Source organism: Nycticebus coucang, chromosome 12 (genome assembly GCF_027406575.1).
Source record: "Nycticebus coucang isolate mNycCou1 chromosome 12, mNycCou1.pri, whole genome shotgun sequence".
NCBI lineage: Eukaryota > Metazoa > Chordata > Mammalia > Primates > Lorisidae > Nycticebus > Nycticebus coucang.
The window spans coordinates 102,165,396-102,182,411 of record NC_069791.1 but is presented as its reverse complement, the minus strand read 5'-3'; the positions used below and the strand labels follow the sequence as shown (position 1 = coordinate 102,182,411).

At 50.2% G+C, this 17,016-nt stretch overlaps 1 protein-coding gene across 10 annotated transcripts in view; it reads right to left on the bottom strand.

Annotated features, from left to right (window-relative positions):
- RBFOX1 (RNA binding fox-1 homolog 1) overlaps nt 1-10,808 on the bottom strand; it is a 2,283,260-nt gene extending 2,272,452 nt beyond the window's left edge. For 4 of the 10 annotated variants that reach the window (XR_008373346.1, XR_008373347.1, XM_053556406.1 and 1 more), the window contains exon 1: nt 10,563-10,807. Coding sequence is in view for 8 of the 10 variants with exons in the window: in XM_053556406.1 (XP_053412381.1) it covers nt 10,563-10,757 (195 nt within the window). In the remaining 2 variants the exon portion in view is untranslated. Of the gene's footprint in view, nt 1-10,562 lie in introns of all 10 variants that reach the window. The other 6 variants (XM_053556410.1, XM_053556405.1, XM_053556408.1 and 3 more) reach the window with 4 other exon arrangements.
- Between the last annotated feature and the right edge of the window lie 6,208 nt (nt 10,809-17,016).

The following is a 17,016-nucleotide window of genomic DNA, read 5'->3' as shown; positions in this document are numbered from 1 at the left end:
AAAATAAAAAAGAAGGCCCATAGGTGAGAACATTCCTATTCCACCTTCTTGGATCACCCCAAGATTCTGGCCACACATGTTCTAAAAGTTGTCTCTTGCTCCTCCTGTTTGGCGAGCTACCACGGTGAAATGGTTAAAAGTGTGCACTCACAGACCAAGCAAATGACTTCTAATGCAGCCTCACCTCTGAGTCACTATATAATACTGGCCAAGTTATGTAATTTTTCTGAACTTCAATTTTCCCAACTGTAAAATAGGCATTCCTTCTTCATTCACTAATCAAATTCTAGCTGAGCATATCCCAAACACCAGAGATAGGATGAGAATCAAAACAAGTACAGCTTCTGCCCTCATGGTGATTATGGTTTAGAAGGGGAGCAAGAGGTGCAAAGGCCCTGGGGCAGGAAAAGTGCCAGAGCTTGAAAGAAGCTACAGGGAGCCAGTGAAGATGCAGCTGATCCTAGCACCCACCTCATAAAGGAGATACAAAGATACCGTGGCCTGTAATGAGTTCAGTAAATGACTAAACAGAAATCATCTTCAAAAAGCACAGGGTGACTCTGCTTGGTGATGTGACCCCTGACAGACTGCTATGGACTCAGAAGCCACGTTCAACAAGCTTCTTGAGTCTCCAAGCCAGTTGGACACAAATGCATCCTCAGGCTCTGTACACCAGGGCAGGGCCCTGGGTGGTTTAGGTTGTAAACAAGTATCAAAAACAACACAGAACCCAAAAAAAACCTCCCAAATCTGCAGTCGGTTTCTCCGGAGAGACTTTCAGATGGAAATTACACAGCTCTTCCCCGGCCTTCAGGAGGAGAGCCCCTTGCCCGATGAGTCAGGCACACACTGGTGGATCTAGACAATGGCCATGTGTGCGTGTGAACAAGTTTATGGTGGGAACAAAGTGCTTTATTTGTTCAGGGTGGTGTAATCACAGGAGGAAGCAGAGTCCAAAACAGCAACTCAGTGGTGACTGTCGCCTGGGATTTCTGGAAGCGGGGGTGAGAAGGAGGACTTCCGTTTCATCTGCAGGCCCTACTCAGAGGGAGCTGGGAAGAGCTTTGTAGCCATCTGCACACTGTTTGCCGTCTCGTCTGGCTGGGCGGCTGAGCTCCACGCGGGCAGCAGGGGCGGATGGGGCAGCTCTCACACCCATATTTGGAGAGAGATGGGAGCGAAGCCAACCCTGCCAGGGAGGCAGATGTGGCAGCCACTGTCCAGGCCCCAGTGGCTACAGCATCCAATCCTACAGCTGCCAGGGACCATCAAGCAGCCCAGGAGGGTCCCCTCCGTCCATCTCCATCCTGGCACCTACAGATACCCAGAGAGAGTCTCTCATGTGGCAATCCACAAATACACACCAATAACCACAGCACAGAACTGCCAGATACAGCAAGTGAAAAGACAGGATGCTGGTTAAACCCGAATTTCAAATAAACAACAAATCATTTTTGAGGGTAAGTGTGTCCCAGATATCACATGAGTATCCTCCCTGGTTGGCTATTGGTTAGGATTCAGTGCTCTCTCCCCAAATATTACATGAAATATACTGGTGCTAAAAAAAAAAAAGAAAGAAAAAATCCATTCATCAGAAATTCAGGTTTAACTCAACATCCTATACTTCATCCAACCACCTAGCACTGCACTAACATAACCTCAGGCTTGAAAACTCACACTGCAGTTTTCACACACACACACACATCAGGACCAAGGAGGAAGAAGGGCTATGATGAGCATACCACCCCTCTATACTCCCCTGCCCTCTGTCTCAGGGTTCAGAACTAGCAGGGTCCCTGCCACCGAGGGGTCAGTTGGCTCCCAGCTGCCAGCTGGGGTTGGAGGTGCCGGGATAAAGCAGGACACTGTCTTGCACATTCCTAGATCCAATTTCTGGACTATGGCCTAGAAGACACAGCAAAGCCCTCTGGATCTAGGCAAGATGGACAGAGGGAAAGGGGACCTGTGGCTGGGGGCTCGTCTTAGAGCCCACCCACAGAGGACCTGTCAGGAGTCTGTTTCCTTCCTCTGCACCCACTGACTGTGCCTCAGTCTCTGTCCCTGCCATGTGTCAAGGAGCAGCAAGGAGCTTGGCACTGTAGACACTGCCCCTGGTAAGGTCAATCCAGCAAGCCAGGCACTGCGCAGTGCTCCTGTGAGTTATTTTACCCAACTGCATGGCAGCCCAAGGAGGCACATGTTATATCATCCCTATTTTACCTCTGAGGAAACTGAGGCCTGAAGGAGATAAACACAGTAACATTGCCAGGTGTATCCAAGAAAGGAAACTATCCTTCCAGGGGCTGAGGCCACCTGGGGCTGGTGGGGTCCACGTGGACCAGCCTGAGGACAGGAAGGTGAGGCTGCCATGTCGCTCTGCCCAGGGCTCTCTGGGCTGTGGAAGATGATGAACACAGAGGATGGGAGCATGCAGGTCCTTAGGGAGCTGGACGACCTGATGAAATTTAATCAGGAGGTAAGCTGAGCACAGGTCGCCCCCTGACCTGGACCCCCAGAAGATCTTACAGGACATAGGAACAGGGCGCCAAGGGATAGGTGTGAGGACATTTAGCACGGCTCCATTTGCAGCAGGGAAGAGGCTGACACTGTCCAGAGGCGTTTGGGTGCAGGGTGGTTAGAGGAGGCATGACACAGCCCCACCAGAGTAAGGGCCTAGGGAAGGTGGCGCCCAGGTGCCAATGTGAGATGATGTCAAAGATACAGAGAGTGAAGATGGGGCTCTTCCAAACCATAAATATGGCGGAGCGTTGCCCCATCTTCCTTTTTACCAAAAGATTAAAATTAAAACCACTTGTGTGCAGATATACGTGCCTGCACGCTCACCAAAAAAAGTATGGAAGAGAATCAGGTGAGATGGATAATCTGTGGCCTTCTGGATCCTCGAGTACAGCCTTTTGACTGAGTCCAAGTTTTACAGAACAAATCTTTTTAATAAAGGGATTTGTTCTGTGAAGTCTGGATTCTTCCGAGGGGCTGCACTTGGAGACCTAGATGGCCACAGGTTCCCCACCCTACAGAGCGCTGGACTCTCTCATCTGGTCCAATTCAGAGACCCCAAGGGAGGATAGACAGGGGCTTAAAACAACCTCAGAACAACACAGAGAAGAATTCAAAAAATTAAAATAAAAAATGAATAAAGAGGGCAGCAGCCTTTGCCTCTCGGGCGCTCACATCCTGCAAGTTAACAGGTTTCCAAACCACAAAGTCTTCCTCACCCAGAGAGAAGCAAAGACATAAGCCCTAGCTGGGATCCTCTGGGGTAGGGGGCATTCTGAAAGGCAAGGTGGATCAGCCCCCCCACTGGCCCGGGCCCCTGTTCCTCACCTGTTGAGGTCCGGGGAGTCAGAAGGAGCCCTGATTCCTTGGAGAAGCAAAGGCAGGAGTCATTGGGGGGGGCTGGGAGTAACCTGACACCTTTCCACCAGGGCCAACCAGCAAGGAAGAAGCTGCCCCAGGAAGGCAGGGCTCTCAGAGGTCCCAGGGGGAAGGGGAGGTTGGGGGGGGGGGTCTGCAACAACAGCCAGAAGTACTGTCACTTGATGTGCCATCGCCTGCAAGGAGGGCTGTGCAGGAAGATGCATGTTGCTCAGAGAACAAAAAAAGGAAATTAAATGCACCATCTGGTTATTAGCAAGAGCTTTTGAGGCAGACGCTTAAATATGCATGCCTAGACGTTATAAAACTTGGGGGAAATGTTAATTTCAATAATCCTACTTCTTGTGCTTGCAAAAACCATCCTTCTTTTCTCTCCCTTCCTGATAATTTGGAGGCTCTGTACAGAGCCCCAGAGTGTCTGCACCAAGACTGACCTCACTGGATGTCCGTGGCTATGCAGGGAAAGATGCTAAACACTCACTGGGAGACCCATCTTAGGGAGATGCTTGCAAGGGGGCAAAAGTTGCGGCTTCCTCTCTCCTTTCTCTTGCTTATACAAAAATCAGACAGTGCAGTAGCCAGGTGCCCCAGCCACAGTGGTGAGGAAAACCCACTTGTAGCCCAGTATCCTGCCCCTGATATGAAAGACCTGCAAAATTGAGACTAACTCACTGCAGTCCCACCTCAGAGCTTGTACATCTCAAGGGAAGCTATACTCAAGCCCCTGTGGGAGACCAGGGCAATGCAAAGTCCTCTTAACCTGAGGCTTTCAGAGTGTAGGCATCAGCAATGTTTTTTTTTTTCTGTAAAGGGCCAGATGGTAAAGAGTTCAGCCTTGCAGGCCACCCAGTCTCTGTCCCAACTATTCAACTCTCCCTCTCCTCCTAGTAGCAGGAAAGCAGTAAAACGGATAGCAAGCATATGAATGGATGTGGCTGTGTTCCAATAAAACTTTATTTATATAAACAGGGCCAACCAGCAAGGGAGGTTGGGACCCCAAGGGACCCCAAGGGAGGATGGGTCCGGCTGTGGCATTGGGCTATAGTCTGTCTCCTCCACCAAAGTATGACCTCCAGGAACTGACCTTCCTTGTAGACAAGCATCTGGAGACAGGAGCTGGAAGAATGAGGAAGGCGAATGACCCTCAGTGTGCAGAAGTGGGGGTCTCACAATGTTGCCACCATGTGCCATGGGAACATGGCAAAGTGACAGCAAGCATTATAGAAGGATAAGGGTTCTGGAGTCACACACACAAACTATAGTTTTGCAAGACCATAAGCACCTTGAGTGTCCCCACCTACACTCTGGTTGGGTGTGGAGTGTGCAAACTTAGAGTGAATCTTTGCACCCCACTGGCCTCCATTAAAATTCCAGCAACATTAATGTACTCAATACTAATATGAAACCAATATATCAGTAACTACATGCCCACACAAATGATAAACACAATTATAGTCTAGCAAGGCGGAGAGGAGAAGAGAAGGCGAGGAGAGAAGAGGGGGAAGGGAGAGGAGGGAGAGGCAAGGAGGAGGGAAGGAGAGGGAGGGTGATAAGAGGGAGGGCAATTGGCAGGCGTAGGGAGGACAATTGGTGGGATCCACCTAATGTGCACAAAGCGAGGGCGTTTGGCACATCCCTTGGGTGAAGGGCTCAACTTGAACTTAACCTTGGAAGTCAGAACAGCATAACCTAGAAATTTATACCATCATACTAATTTGAAATAAAAAAAAAAAAAACATTCCAGCAACAATGTGCTATAAAATGCTCAATAGAATACCATTGGGCCTTAAAATAGAAGCCCTGCCATTTGCAACCACACAGGGAACCTGGAGGACATTATATTAAGTAAAATAAGCCAGGCACAGAAAGACAAATACCACGTGACCTCACTTATGTGTAGAATCTAAAATAGTTGAATTCATAGAAGGGTAAAATGGTGGTGACCAGGGGCTGGGGGCTGGGGGTGATGTTGACCAACGGACACCAAATTTCAGTTAAACAGAAGTTCAAGAGATCTGTAGCACAATAGGTGACTATAAGTATAACAATATATTGTGTACTTGAAAATCACAAAGAGAATAGATCTTAAGTGTTCTCACCTCAAAAAGCAAGTACGTGAGGTAATGTGTATATGAATTAGTTCCATCTAGCCATTTCACAATATGCACATATTTCCAAACATCCTGTTATATACATTCCTTCTGTACATGTACAAAAGAAATAAATAAAATGGGAAAGTTCAAGGAATATAACATGTTCTCTTTACAAAAGTAATTAATAATTCAGAATATGAAAAATTGTCTCATTCAATTAAAACATTAACACATATATTATTTCTATAAATGGTAATTGTCCTGATATATTTGACCAAAATAGTCTCACCTATCCACTGTTGAATGTTTAAAATTAATGTTTGATTGAATTGGGAGTCATCAAACCACTACGGATTGGGAGTCATCAAACCACTACTGTAAAATGTGTTTGAAAATATATGAGATCTATTACTATTTAGAAATGCAGAAAAATCTTCCAGCAGCAGCCGATGAACACAGTATGTGAAATCTGGTTGGCTCAGTCCAACACACCAGTCTTCCTGCTCTCCTGTGCAGGAAGCCCCACATCACTGGGCTGTGTGTCCTCTGACCTCTCCCAGGGATTCTGCTCCTCTCATCAAGGTTCCCCAGGGCTTAGGGAAAGCCCCTTCTAATATCTCCACTCCCTTCCTAGGCAATCCCAGTCATTCCCATGGCCTCCACTACAGTCTACAAGTCTGAATCTCTGGCCCACACTTGCCTCCCCACTCACAGCTGTCTAGCCTGGCAAACATTGCCCCTGGGGTCTGAGAGTGAAGAAGGCCAGCATCAAATTCCCGTTCTTCCCTGGCATTCTGGAGGTCAACCCGGACCTTCCCTCTTTCTCACCCCCAATATCCAATAGATACATAAGTCCTTTGGATCATACCTCCTAAGCATTCTCCACTACCAACTCCACCCACCACCACTGCCACCACCATCCAAGCCATCAGCATCCCTGGCAGGGACCCCTGACCCCACCTCCAAACTCATCTACCTTTGTACTGCTTCAGTTCCATGTCACACTCCAGAGGACACAACAGGGAAATGACCACGACCCTACTGAAATTGAAAGAATCAGGAAGACAGCTGCCTGAGGTCTAAGTCTTTTCAGCTGAGAAGCACAAATCACATTCCCATTTGCCAAAACTGTGGTGAGATAGTTAAGAAATAATTAAAGCCAAAGGCAATACGGCTCACACTCCGAAACTATTCCCGGTGCAGGGAGACTTGCTTCTCTGGAGGGGTATACCCTGCACCTCTCCATCCTAGGTAAAAAGAATGTCCCCTGTGCTGTCTTCCTTCTAGCCCTCCCCCACCTGCACGGCACTTCCAGCCCATGAAAGACGAGTGAACTTCCCACCACTTTCCGCTTAGGCACTGCATGCCTCAGAAGCTCGCCTCACAAATTACAGGACAGCCAGGCAGACACACCGCATTCCAGTGGGTGGCCGTGTCTTCATGTCAGCTTGAGAGATCGTTGCCAGGGAAATATCTCTATCTGAGCAGAGAGAGTTTCAGCCTGTGGGGTCCAGCTGCGCTCAAACAGGAATCCAGAAACCCAGATGTTGCTCCAAACACCCTGCCTCAGCAAGCCGACTTTGCAAGTCTCCAGCATGGGCGTGGATCCGGGGGGCCACCTGCTCCACCTGCCCACAAGCCTGCCTCCTGCAACACTAACCCCACAGAACCCAGGAAGAGACCTTCGAGTCTCATGCAGAAAGCCAAGATGCCACCCTAATGCACTCTGGGGTTTAGGTGGGTGACGTCCCCCTCTGTACCTCACCAATGGGATCGAGAGGTGGAGAATGAAGTCTGAATAACTCAAATAATTTGTAAAAGGTATCAACCATTTAGTTTGTGCTTTTTCTGTGTTTAAATGCTATGCCTAGCATTTTCCATTTATTAACTTGCTTCAGTGGAATGCCCACATAACCTTCCTGTAAGATGTGTCTCATTATCTCCATTGTGCAGATGAGGAAACTGATGCCCACACAGCAGTATTAATTTCCCAAGGCCACGCTGCTCGTAAGTGGTACAACAGGGACCCAAACTGGATTCCCACATTCATTTTCCCAAGTATAGACCAATGGTTCTCAAATGGGGTGATCTTGCTTATGCCCTAACACCTGCCAAGGAGACAAAGATGGGGTGGGGGTGCGGGGAGTAATAGGCATCTAGTGGGCAGAGGCCAGGGATGCTGCCACACACCCTATAACACACAGGAAGGCCCCAAATGTTACCAGTGCCAAGGTGAGAAACCCAGGCACAGACTGCTGCCAGTGAGAAGGAACAGACCTGTACTGTGGATTCACCTCTGCAGGGAGCCCCTTGCTGACAATAACCTTCCTGCTCTCGTTCCAAGGCCAGGTGCTTCTGCCTAGAGATTCCATCAGAGGATTTCAGGGATTCTGATGGGCTATTTCACTTGAATTCTTGGTTCTGTCCAACAACATGGAAATCTCTAATGAGCTACTTGGTCTTGGGGAAAGCTAAGCAAACAGTTGAAGTTGATGACCAATGACCTCGCAGAGAATTTTCTTTCCCCCCAGGAAGAACTGTAGATCAGGCTTATCTTGGGATCACCAGGAAGAGGTCAGGAAAGACTCTGGGAAGACCAGGTTTTCTTCTCAGCAGAGATGGTGCTCAAGGATGCAAAGAAGCATGTGAAACCTCTGGTCCCTGGTGGGGACTCGGCCCCCATAAATACACACTCTCCAGTGGGACTTGGCATGCAGGGGCTCCTGGGGTTCCAGGAGTGAAAAGTGTCCTCTAGCAAACACCAAAGAAAGAAACCCCCTACCCTCAAAGACAAGGGCAGAGCCTGGGAGGCACCAGAGAGAAAACCAGTCCCATTTAAACCTCAGCCATCCAGAGTGCAGGCCTGTCCTTAAAAACATCTGGATACAGCATGGACAGGGAGGTGATGCCCCTGCAGCTTCTGCAAAGAAAAGTCTGAAATAATCTGCTATTAAAGAACAGTGATGGTTTTGACATTTCACCAAGCTAATGGTCCACACAGACAAAATCTCCTAAAAGGGCACTCTGTTCTTCTTGATCCACTCAGACACGGCCTGCAAGTGAAGAAACAGGCCATTTCTTTCTCCTCAAAGAAATAGCTGCTAATCCTCACACCAGCCTCAAACTGCTTCCTAGGTTCTTTAGAGAGAATATTCCCATAGAAACTACAAAGGAAAAAGAATTTGTCTGGCAGGCATTGTGGGCTGCACTAGGCCTTGGGCCAACCTTTCAACTTGAAAACCAAGATTCTATCTCTTCGAGGGTCCACTGACCTGAGAACATCCAGACTCCCGGAAGAGACAGGAAACACATTCAGGTTCAGCAAACAAGGTATATAATCCTTCGAACCATAGGATTCCCATTTTCCTTTGTGGACCCAAAAATTCAGTGGGGTTTCTGCCATTGAAAAATTTCATCCTCTACATACAAATCTCTTAACCTCCAGAAAGCATTTAACATGGAGATTCAGGCCTATGACCCTCATCTCAGAACCAAAACATTACACTCAGAAAGCTCCAAGGAATGAGTTTCAGTACAAGGTCATGTGTATCAAGCACATACTATGACCAGGCCCAGTACTCAGTGCTTTATGAGACAGGCCTCATTCAGGAATAGTAACCCCATGGCATGGGGCCAGTGGATACATCCATTATGCCAACAAGGACACTAAGGCTCAGAGAGGTCAAGTGACTTGCCCCTGGTCACCCAGCTCAGAAGGAGCAAATCCAGGATGCAAACCTGAGCTTTCTGATTCCAGACCCACCTTCCACTGCACTAGTCACTTCACTGCATTCCGGTATCCTGGTATTTGATGGAGTCCATGAAAAGGAATGAGATGGATGTAGGGAATGTCAACAATAAAAGTTTTCTGGCATTACACTGCCACTGTGTTTGGGACTAGGACCTCTCCTCTCACGGCTCTCTGATCCCACTGCCTTCTCATCCTTTCCAGAACGTGTCCTAGCAAACCTTCCATGACTATTACCCTCCTCCTCCAGGGAGTTCATAATTCACCTGGTCTTGGTGTCCAAGTGACCAAGCTCTGGCTGCAGTAACATCCACAGAGAGCTGAAACCATCACTGTGAGAAGGGTCTGGGACAGCCCTGAGCCTGGCCAGGTGGGCTCTGATGCAGCCCTGGGCAGGGAGGGCTCCTGCTACTGATGCCTAAGTGGTCCCAGAAGGAAGGGGAACTCTCCCACCTGGGGTTCATCAGCGACTGATCAAATTTTTAAGACAATCTCAGCCAAGCAAATGGTCAAGAATAAAAACATGTGGAGGGAACAAAGAGGTCAACCCCACTATCCACGAAAAACCATCAAGGTGGCAGCCTTCGCCAAGGGAGCAGCTCTCCAGCCAGTCCCCATCTGTCCTCCAGATACATGTGCGCCCCAAACGGAAGGTCAGCAAAGTCACAAGCGGAGAGTCAGGAGGGGAAGTACAAAGTGAACCCCAGGAGGCCCGGGCTCCAGCCCACACACACGCCCAGTGACTCACGTGCCCACGGCGGCAGCACTCCCGCACAGTAGCCCTTAGCCACGGGGACAGCGCCGGGGAGGCAAAGAAGTCTGCCTCCCTCTCGGGATGGGGAGAGGAAAGCTCATTCTGGACAAAAGCCACCTGCCTCCGCTCAACTCTGCTGCCACCCAGAAAGCGAGGCAGCAATAGGAAGGTGCAGAGCATGTGGGGTCCCTGAGCGCCGCCAGCCTGGCCAAACCTGGTACCCAGCTAGTGTCCACCCAAGCCCCTCACCAAGTGAGAGGCACACACACCAGCAAAGTCCCAGAGAGGCGCCCCAAACAGCCCTGCCCAGGATCGGGGTGCATGTTGAGGGCTGCTCAGAGCAACCCCGCCTCCTTCCCAACCCCGATGGGGGGTGGGGGCCCGGAGACACAAGGCTGCCCTCCTCCCCTTTGGCCAACCTCACTCCAGCGGGTCTCCAGGGCATCTGGTTCCTCGGGAGGTCCCCGAAAGCTGTCACCTCGCGCCCGCAGGAGTTACTGCCCAATTATCAACTTCAACCTGACGGTGGCCACGGCTCATCCCTACGGCCCCCCACGCCCCGCTCACTTACGCCTCCGCCTTCGCCACCTGCCTGGGTGCCCAGACGCGGCGCGCCTTCCCGGTCCTCGGTCCCCGCACCTCCGCCTTCCAGCCCCAGCCTCAGCCTCTTCTCCTCCGGAGGGGCATCGTCCTCCTCGTTCCTCGGCCAGCCGTCCCTGCCTCTGGCCTTGCCCGTGTCTTCCGGGCTGCCTGAAGGGCTGGCCATGGCTCCGGGGGCTCTGCCTGCACTTCGGAAGGAGGAAGGACGCGGCCGCCTCCCGGTGCGCACGGCCTCTCCGCGGGCCACCGGCTTCTGAGCGCTGCTCGGCGCGGGCTCCTGGAACTGCCCGGCGGCTCCCGACGCGCCGCCGCCCTCTGCTGGCCGCCGGCACGCACCGCGGACACGCGGGGACCGGGCCTGCGCGGGGTTCACCTGCCGGCGGTCGTGCCCCCGCCCCGCGTGCCCCAGTGGCCTCGGTGAGCCAGGAAGAGAGGCGAGAAGGCGCGCCCAGAGTGGGTGGACACCCGCCGCGTTCACCTAGTCCTCGGTCCCGTTCCGCATCTTGAAAGACTTAGAGGTATCTGCAAAACTGAGGCTGCTCAAAACACGTGCAGAATTTGGCCTAGGGGATGATCTTCCCGCAAAGGCATCATCTTTGCCTGGACAGATACTTAACTGAGGCTATGGACCAGGTGTGGTGACAAAGGAGGGTGATACTCTGGGAACAGGCAGGCGTTGTCTCTGCCCTGTGGAGCTCAGCGCCTGGTGGGGGGTGGGGGGTCACTGAGGATGGACCCTGGCACTGCGCAAAGGGTCCAGGGAAACCCAGAAGACAGGAGCCTCAGAGGGTCTTAGGGCTTGGAGAGGAACAAGGGCAGGTACATGGAGCTGGAGAAAGTGACAGCTGAGAGAGCAGGCGCACCAGTGAAGGATGTTCAGAGAGGAAACAGCAGGTGCAAAAGCCCAGAGGTGGGCAGGAGGAAGCAAGGTGGCCTGCGGGGCTGGAGCATGGGGGGTGGGGGGGTGGGGGGATAGGGAGAGGGGAGTGGGGGCTTAGGCACAGTAACAGTACAGACAGAGGGGGAGACTTTGAGAATGGTTTTGGAGGGAAGGGTGCATTGGTGACTCTGGCTGAGCTCAGGATACACCCTCTGCTGTATGAACTGAACCAGGAGGCATATCTGAATGTTGAAGGCTATACCTGGAGCCTAGGGTCCTGGCCCTCCTCAGGGGCCAGACAGGCTGAGGAGGCTGTGTCCTTTCATAGGATCCAGGGTCCCAGGATCCTCTGTCCCTTTACTCCTTAGGCACCCCACACTCAAAATGCTGAGACCATGTGGCATAATCCCCCACTAAGCTTCTGAAGGTGGTCACTGCCCCTGCTTCGCTCGCTGTTTTACCCTTAACAGCTGTCTCTGTGGGTGGCACAGAGTAGATACTCAGGAAGCCTTTTGGGGAGAGGTTTCCTGCTCAGCACCTTCTTCTCCTCTCCATGTCTTCCCTCTCACCAGCACAAGTAGTTCTAATAACCACATGTGGGCTTGGAGACTCTCTCCAAGTCACTTCCACACATTGCCTAAACCTCTCAGCAGCCTTGGGGTGGGTACTATTAGTACCCCATTGTATAGAGAAGGAGACTGCAGCATAAACAGGGAGAGTGACATGTCCAAGGCCTGCTACAGTGGCTGGGACCCAGTGGCACCAGCATTCAATGGCTAAAGGCAAAAGGGGCACTGTCACTGTGATGCACAGCATGGTCAAGGCAGCAACCAGAATAGTCTGACTGTCCAGGCTTGTGGTGTTGGCTAGTTAATCATGCTGCTCTTTGACATGAAAGAGATAAGAAGCCTACTAAAGTTTTGCCTGATCTGTATAAGCAAAGAGTTCTAAGTCAGGTGAGCAGAGGAACAAAGAGTCACAGCCCCTCAATCAATTCCCAGAGTTAACCAGTTTATAGACCCAAACCCTGTGTCTGAACCAGAGGCCAGGTCCCCATGAGGAAGGACTCTGCTCCACTGCCAGAAATGTATGCTGTTCCTCTTTCTCCCAGCCTGCCCTGGAGGTCTCTATAGACTTTTACTGGGATGACTCCACTGGGGAAAAGAAAATAATCAGATCTGTTCAGGATCACTGATGTGGGCTCTGAACTGACACCAATTCTAGGGGACCCAAAACATTACTAGGTCCAGCAGTCAGAGCAGGGGCTGTGGCAGTCAAGTGAGTAATGGAGCAAGTTCATCTCAGTAGATTCGGTGGTTCCCCAAACACATGCTCTGGTTACCAGAAAGTGGCAGGACTGAGATTCAAATACACAGAGGCTGTTCTCTTAACAACAATGCACTTTGACACCTCTGGGAAGAAAACATAATTCAGGGTTCCCAGGCACCACCCACCCAGCCTGACCCAACTCGAGGGCTCAAGGTCAAAGTATCAACCCCATCTTCTGCAGCATTTGAAACTAGTCAGGAAAATTAGGGACAGTAAAAGGACACAGGGCTGCCAGCTGGTCACAGGTGCTCTGGTGTGCACCGTAAATGCTGCTTTTGCTCGGGTTGATTCGGCCAGCCCCTGCCCAGCACACATCACACCATCGAAATGAGCTGTTTCTCTGCCTTCTCTTCCTCTTGGCAGTGAACCCCGTAAGAGCAAAAGCTGTGGGCTTATTCATTTTGTTGTTGCTGCTGTTGTTTAATTAATAGACTTTATTTTTAAAGCAGTTTTAGGTTAGCAGAAAAAATGAGCAGAAAATCCTGAGTTCCCACAGAGCTCCCACCCTTGCCCATCCCCTGGTTCACCTGTGAGGCTTTAGTGTGCTGCATCTGTTACAATTGATGGGCCAAGAGTGACATTATTATTAACTAAAGTCTGTAATTTACATTAGGGTTCACTCTTGATGCTGTGCATTCTATGGGTTTGGACAAAGGTACCCACCATTACACTAGTGCACAGAATAGTGTCACTGCCCTAAAAATCCTCTGGGCCAAGTTCATTCATTCTCGAATCTCCCTAGCTTTCCATGATGCCATGGCTTTAGCTGAGAGGTGTGATTGTTGAATGAATGGATGTTGCAACAAATGGTGCTAAACGTTTCCCTCCCAGACAAGTAAAGGAAATTGGCTACAAATAACCTGACATCAGAGGAAAGGGTGTGAGTTTACTACACCTTTGAGACTAGATCTGCTAGTCTAGTGGTCTCCGAGGGACCACTCCTCAACTTCTAAGCAGCATGACTAGATCTGATGATCACAGCAGGACAAAGTCCAGCACAAAGAGGATCCCTTTTACCCTCACCCAGAAAAATGTCTATAAATTCCTTGGGAGCTCAGACAATGGGCAACGTCTGAGCCAACAGCCCAAGGTGTAACTATAAAGATAGAAGAAAGGGGTTTTATTTCTATTGTAGTACCCAGCAAAAAGACCCCTAAAGGCCCCTAACTGTCTCAGCCTGAGTCTCTCAAACCCCGCCACTCCCCACCCCCCACTCCAGGCAAAATCCAGGAACAGGTTTCAGAATAGAATAAGGAAGTTCCCTGAGTTCCCAAAGACTCCTAGTCACAGATAAAACAATGGTGAAAGCTTACTCAAGCTGAGTTTCCCAAGCTAAGTTTGTCCCGGTGCCAACTGCCCCGATGTAACCCCCTGACCACACTGTAACCCCGCCCCGAGCCAATCGCCACGTTCTGCTTCTGTGCTCACCAGCTTGCCACACAGCACAAAAATGGTATAAAAATCAGCCTGCTCCTCCCCTCAGGGCCATTTGCCCTTTGGGGCAGCGGCCCGCCTGTGCAGGTATACTAAATCACCATCTGATTTATACCTGAAGTGGGGTCCGAGTTTTTCTTACAGGTGGCAAATGAGTACAACACTATCAGTCTAAGGACAGAATTCTCAGCCTCCAATTATGTCAATTTACACATCAGTAAATACTAAGTTATAAAACAGCAAGCAAATTGATGGAAACAGGGAGAGGGATTATGGACTATGGACTATTTGAAGGAAGATACACCTTCTGCATTGGTGAGGCCTTTGAACCACCACCCTAACCCACACACTCACAGAGAAGATGCCCCAGGAAACACAAGACAAAGATTCAAGTGAAAGTGGTTTATTTCAGGGGTGATTCCACCAAACTCTGTTGATAGACTGGGATTAGGGTATGATTATGGAAAAGGAAAAGCAGCTGATAAGGGGTTTGTTATCAGCCAAGTTACCCTGTGGGCATCCAAGGGCTTAATTCAACTGAGACTTATCCCACCTTAGGCATTCAGGAGCTGGGCAATTCTTTTGTAGAATATCACCAGGCACATCTGAGACCTACTCCCTGGAGGGTCTTAATTTCCAAGCACTGGCGGCCACAGTGAGCTTCAGGCAAAGGTGATGGGCAGGCACAGGAGTAACAAGGCATTGACAGTATCCCCTATGGAGCCCAAATCAGCTCCAGCCTCACGAAGGTGAACAGGACAGCATCAGAGGGTGATAGGGTGGCAACGGGAAACTCCTTCGGCAGGTCCCACTGGGGTCCGCGTGCTCACCTTTCCACAGTGGGGCTGAGCAGGCCGGTGGCTCTGCTCAGAAAGAGCCTGATCAAGTCCTGGCTTCACTCTTCTTAGCTGCATAAGCTCAAGCAGGGAAATTGATCTGTGGGAGCCTTGAGTTCTTCATCTGTAAAATGGGGATAACAATAGTACCTTGTGAGATTATTGGGAGAATTGAACAAAATTAGATATGTAAAGCTCTAAGCCTGACATACATGAAGGGCTCAAAAACGCTTATTTTAAAATGTCATTAAGCCACGTGCTTTTCTTGTAAGGAAGCCAAGTGTGGCCCTGAAGTTGGAGATTTATGAGACTTCCATAGGGGTGTAGTAAGGAGGAGGAGGAAGGCTGAAGGACAAGATTGGAGCAGATTTTAGGAGTCTGAGGCAAGGGCCCAGGGGAACAGCTGGAGATTGCTGCAGCCACCTCAGCCACAAGAAGCTCCGAGTCTGACGACTTAAGCTGGTCCTGAATTAGAGCATAAGTAAATACACCCAGCAGCCCCCTTGCCGAAATCCCTCTTGCAAACTTGTAGCTATTTGGAAGGCGTGGGGAGGGATCTAGCAGGTAAGACCACCCTCTTTCCACCAAAACATGCATTGGACTTGTAGCTGAGTCTCTAAAGCTCCCTCAGGACAAGACAGTTACCCTCCCCAAGATCCCACCTGCCCAGTCCCCTGCAAAGTCCCCCTTCAGGGCAAAGCCCTGAGCTCAGGATGTGGCTTCTTCTCCCATGAGAAATCCCAGCAAAGACCTGTAAGATCCAAACCCACAACTTCTTCAGGCAACTGCCCCACAAGCCAACTAACTCCTGCGCCATTTCTGAACCACCTACAGTGTAGCCATTAGCTGAGGGCTGCGATCCCCCAAGTCCGGGTCTCTGCCGCTCTGCAACATTGTGGAGAATCCCGTAAATCTCATCTCCCTTTCCATTAGCCCAGCCATTAGGACATAATGCTGCAGGAAGTTTATTCTTACTTTTAAATTTCCTTGTTAATCATCAAGATGCAAATGACATTCCAGTGAGATTCCAGGTTTGAAAATGTTGCTTTTTACCCATCTCACCTTTAATTCCGGGATGTGACTGGAATCCTGTGGTTTTCTTATTCTCCTCCTGAGGGTCACTGCAATTCAGCTCTTCCTCTGCTTAAATGATTCACATATAGAGAAGGGCTTCTGAAGGCCTCTATGGGGCCCCAGGACCCAGTTTTTTTTCCCTCTGCTTCAAACCAACTTGGTGAGCAGACATCTGCTGGGACAAGGGAACAAACACCCAACATCAGCATTCTCTGAGCCACTCCCGCCAGCCCTCCTCAGAGGCTTCCTGGGCATGTGGGCATTTGTCTTGATTATCCAAATCTCCCCTCTTCTTGTTCTGAATAAATGGGCACACGCTGCGTCCCATTGTTTTCTGCCATGGGGTGCTGATTGCTGCAAGAACCTTTTAATACACGTGTACCCTGGCTCTTACAACACAGACTAATCCTTGCCTTGTCCCTGCTATGACTGCACAATAAATTGTAGAGTTTAGAGAAGACAGCGTTAAAGGCAGTGCCCACACAGCCTGTGTGTATGACAGACTGCACTGGGGGAGGAAGACAGAGCCCCCCCACCCCAACACCATCCTGCCTTCCTAAGACAGCCTTGGATGGGCCCTAGGGCAGTCATGGGAGGCAGAACAGCAAGTCCCAGAGCTGGCAGAGGTCCTGGATCCTGGAGCTTCTGGACAGACCCGCAGCTAAGCACTCTGGGGCCCTCCGACCCTCAACATCTCACCATCACCAGAGCTTGAGCTTTAAGACCTTATTTTTATGTGTCGCATTTGTTTCCCAAAAACTTCTATGTAATTCATCGTGTCAAGAAGAGATAAGATTTTGTGTGCGTGGGGGGGGGGGCAATAGGATAAAACTCATAAGAGTTCATTGAACTATTGAACCCTCTGAAATCCT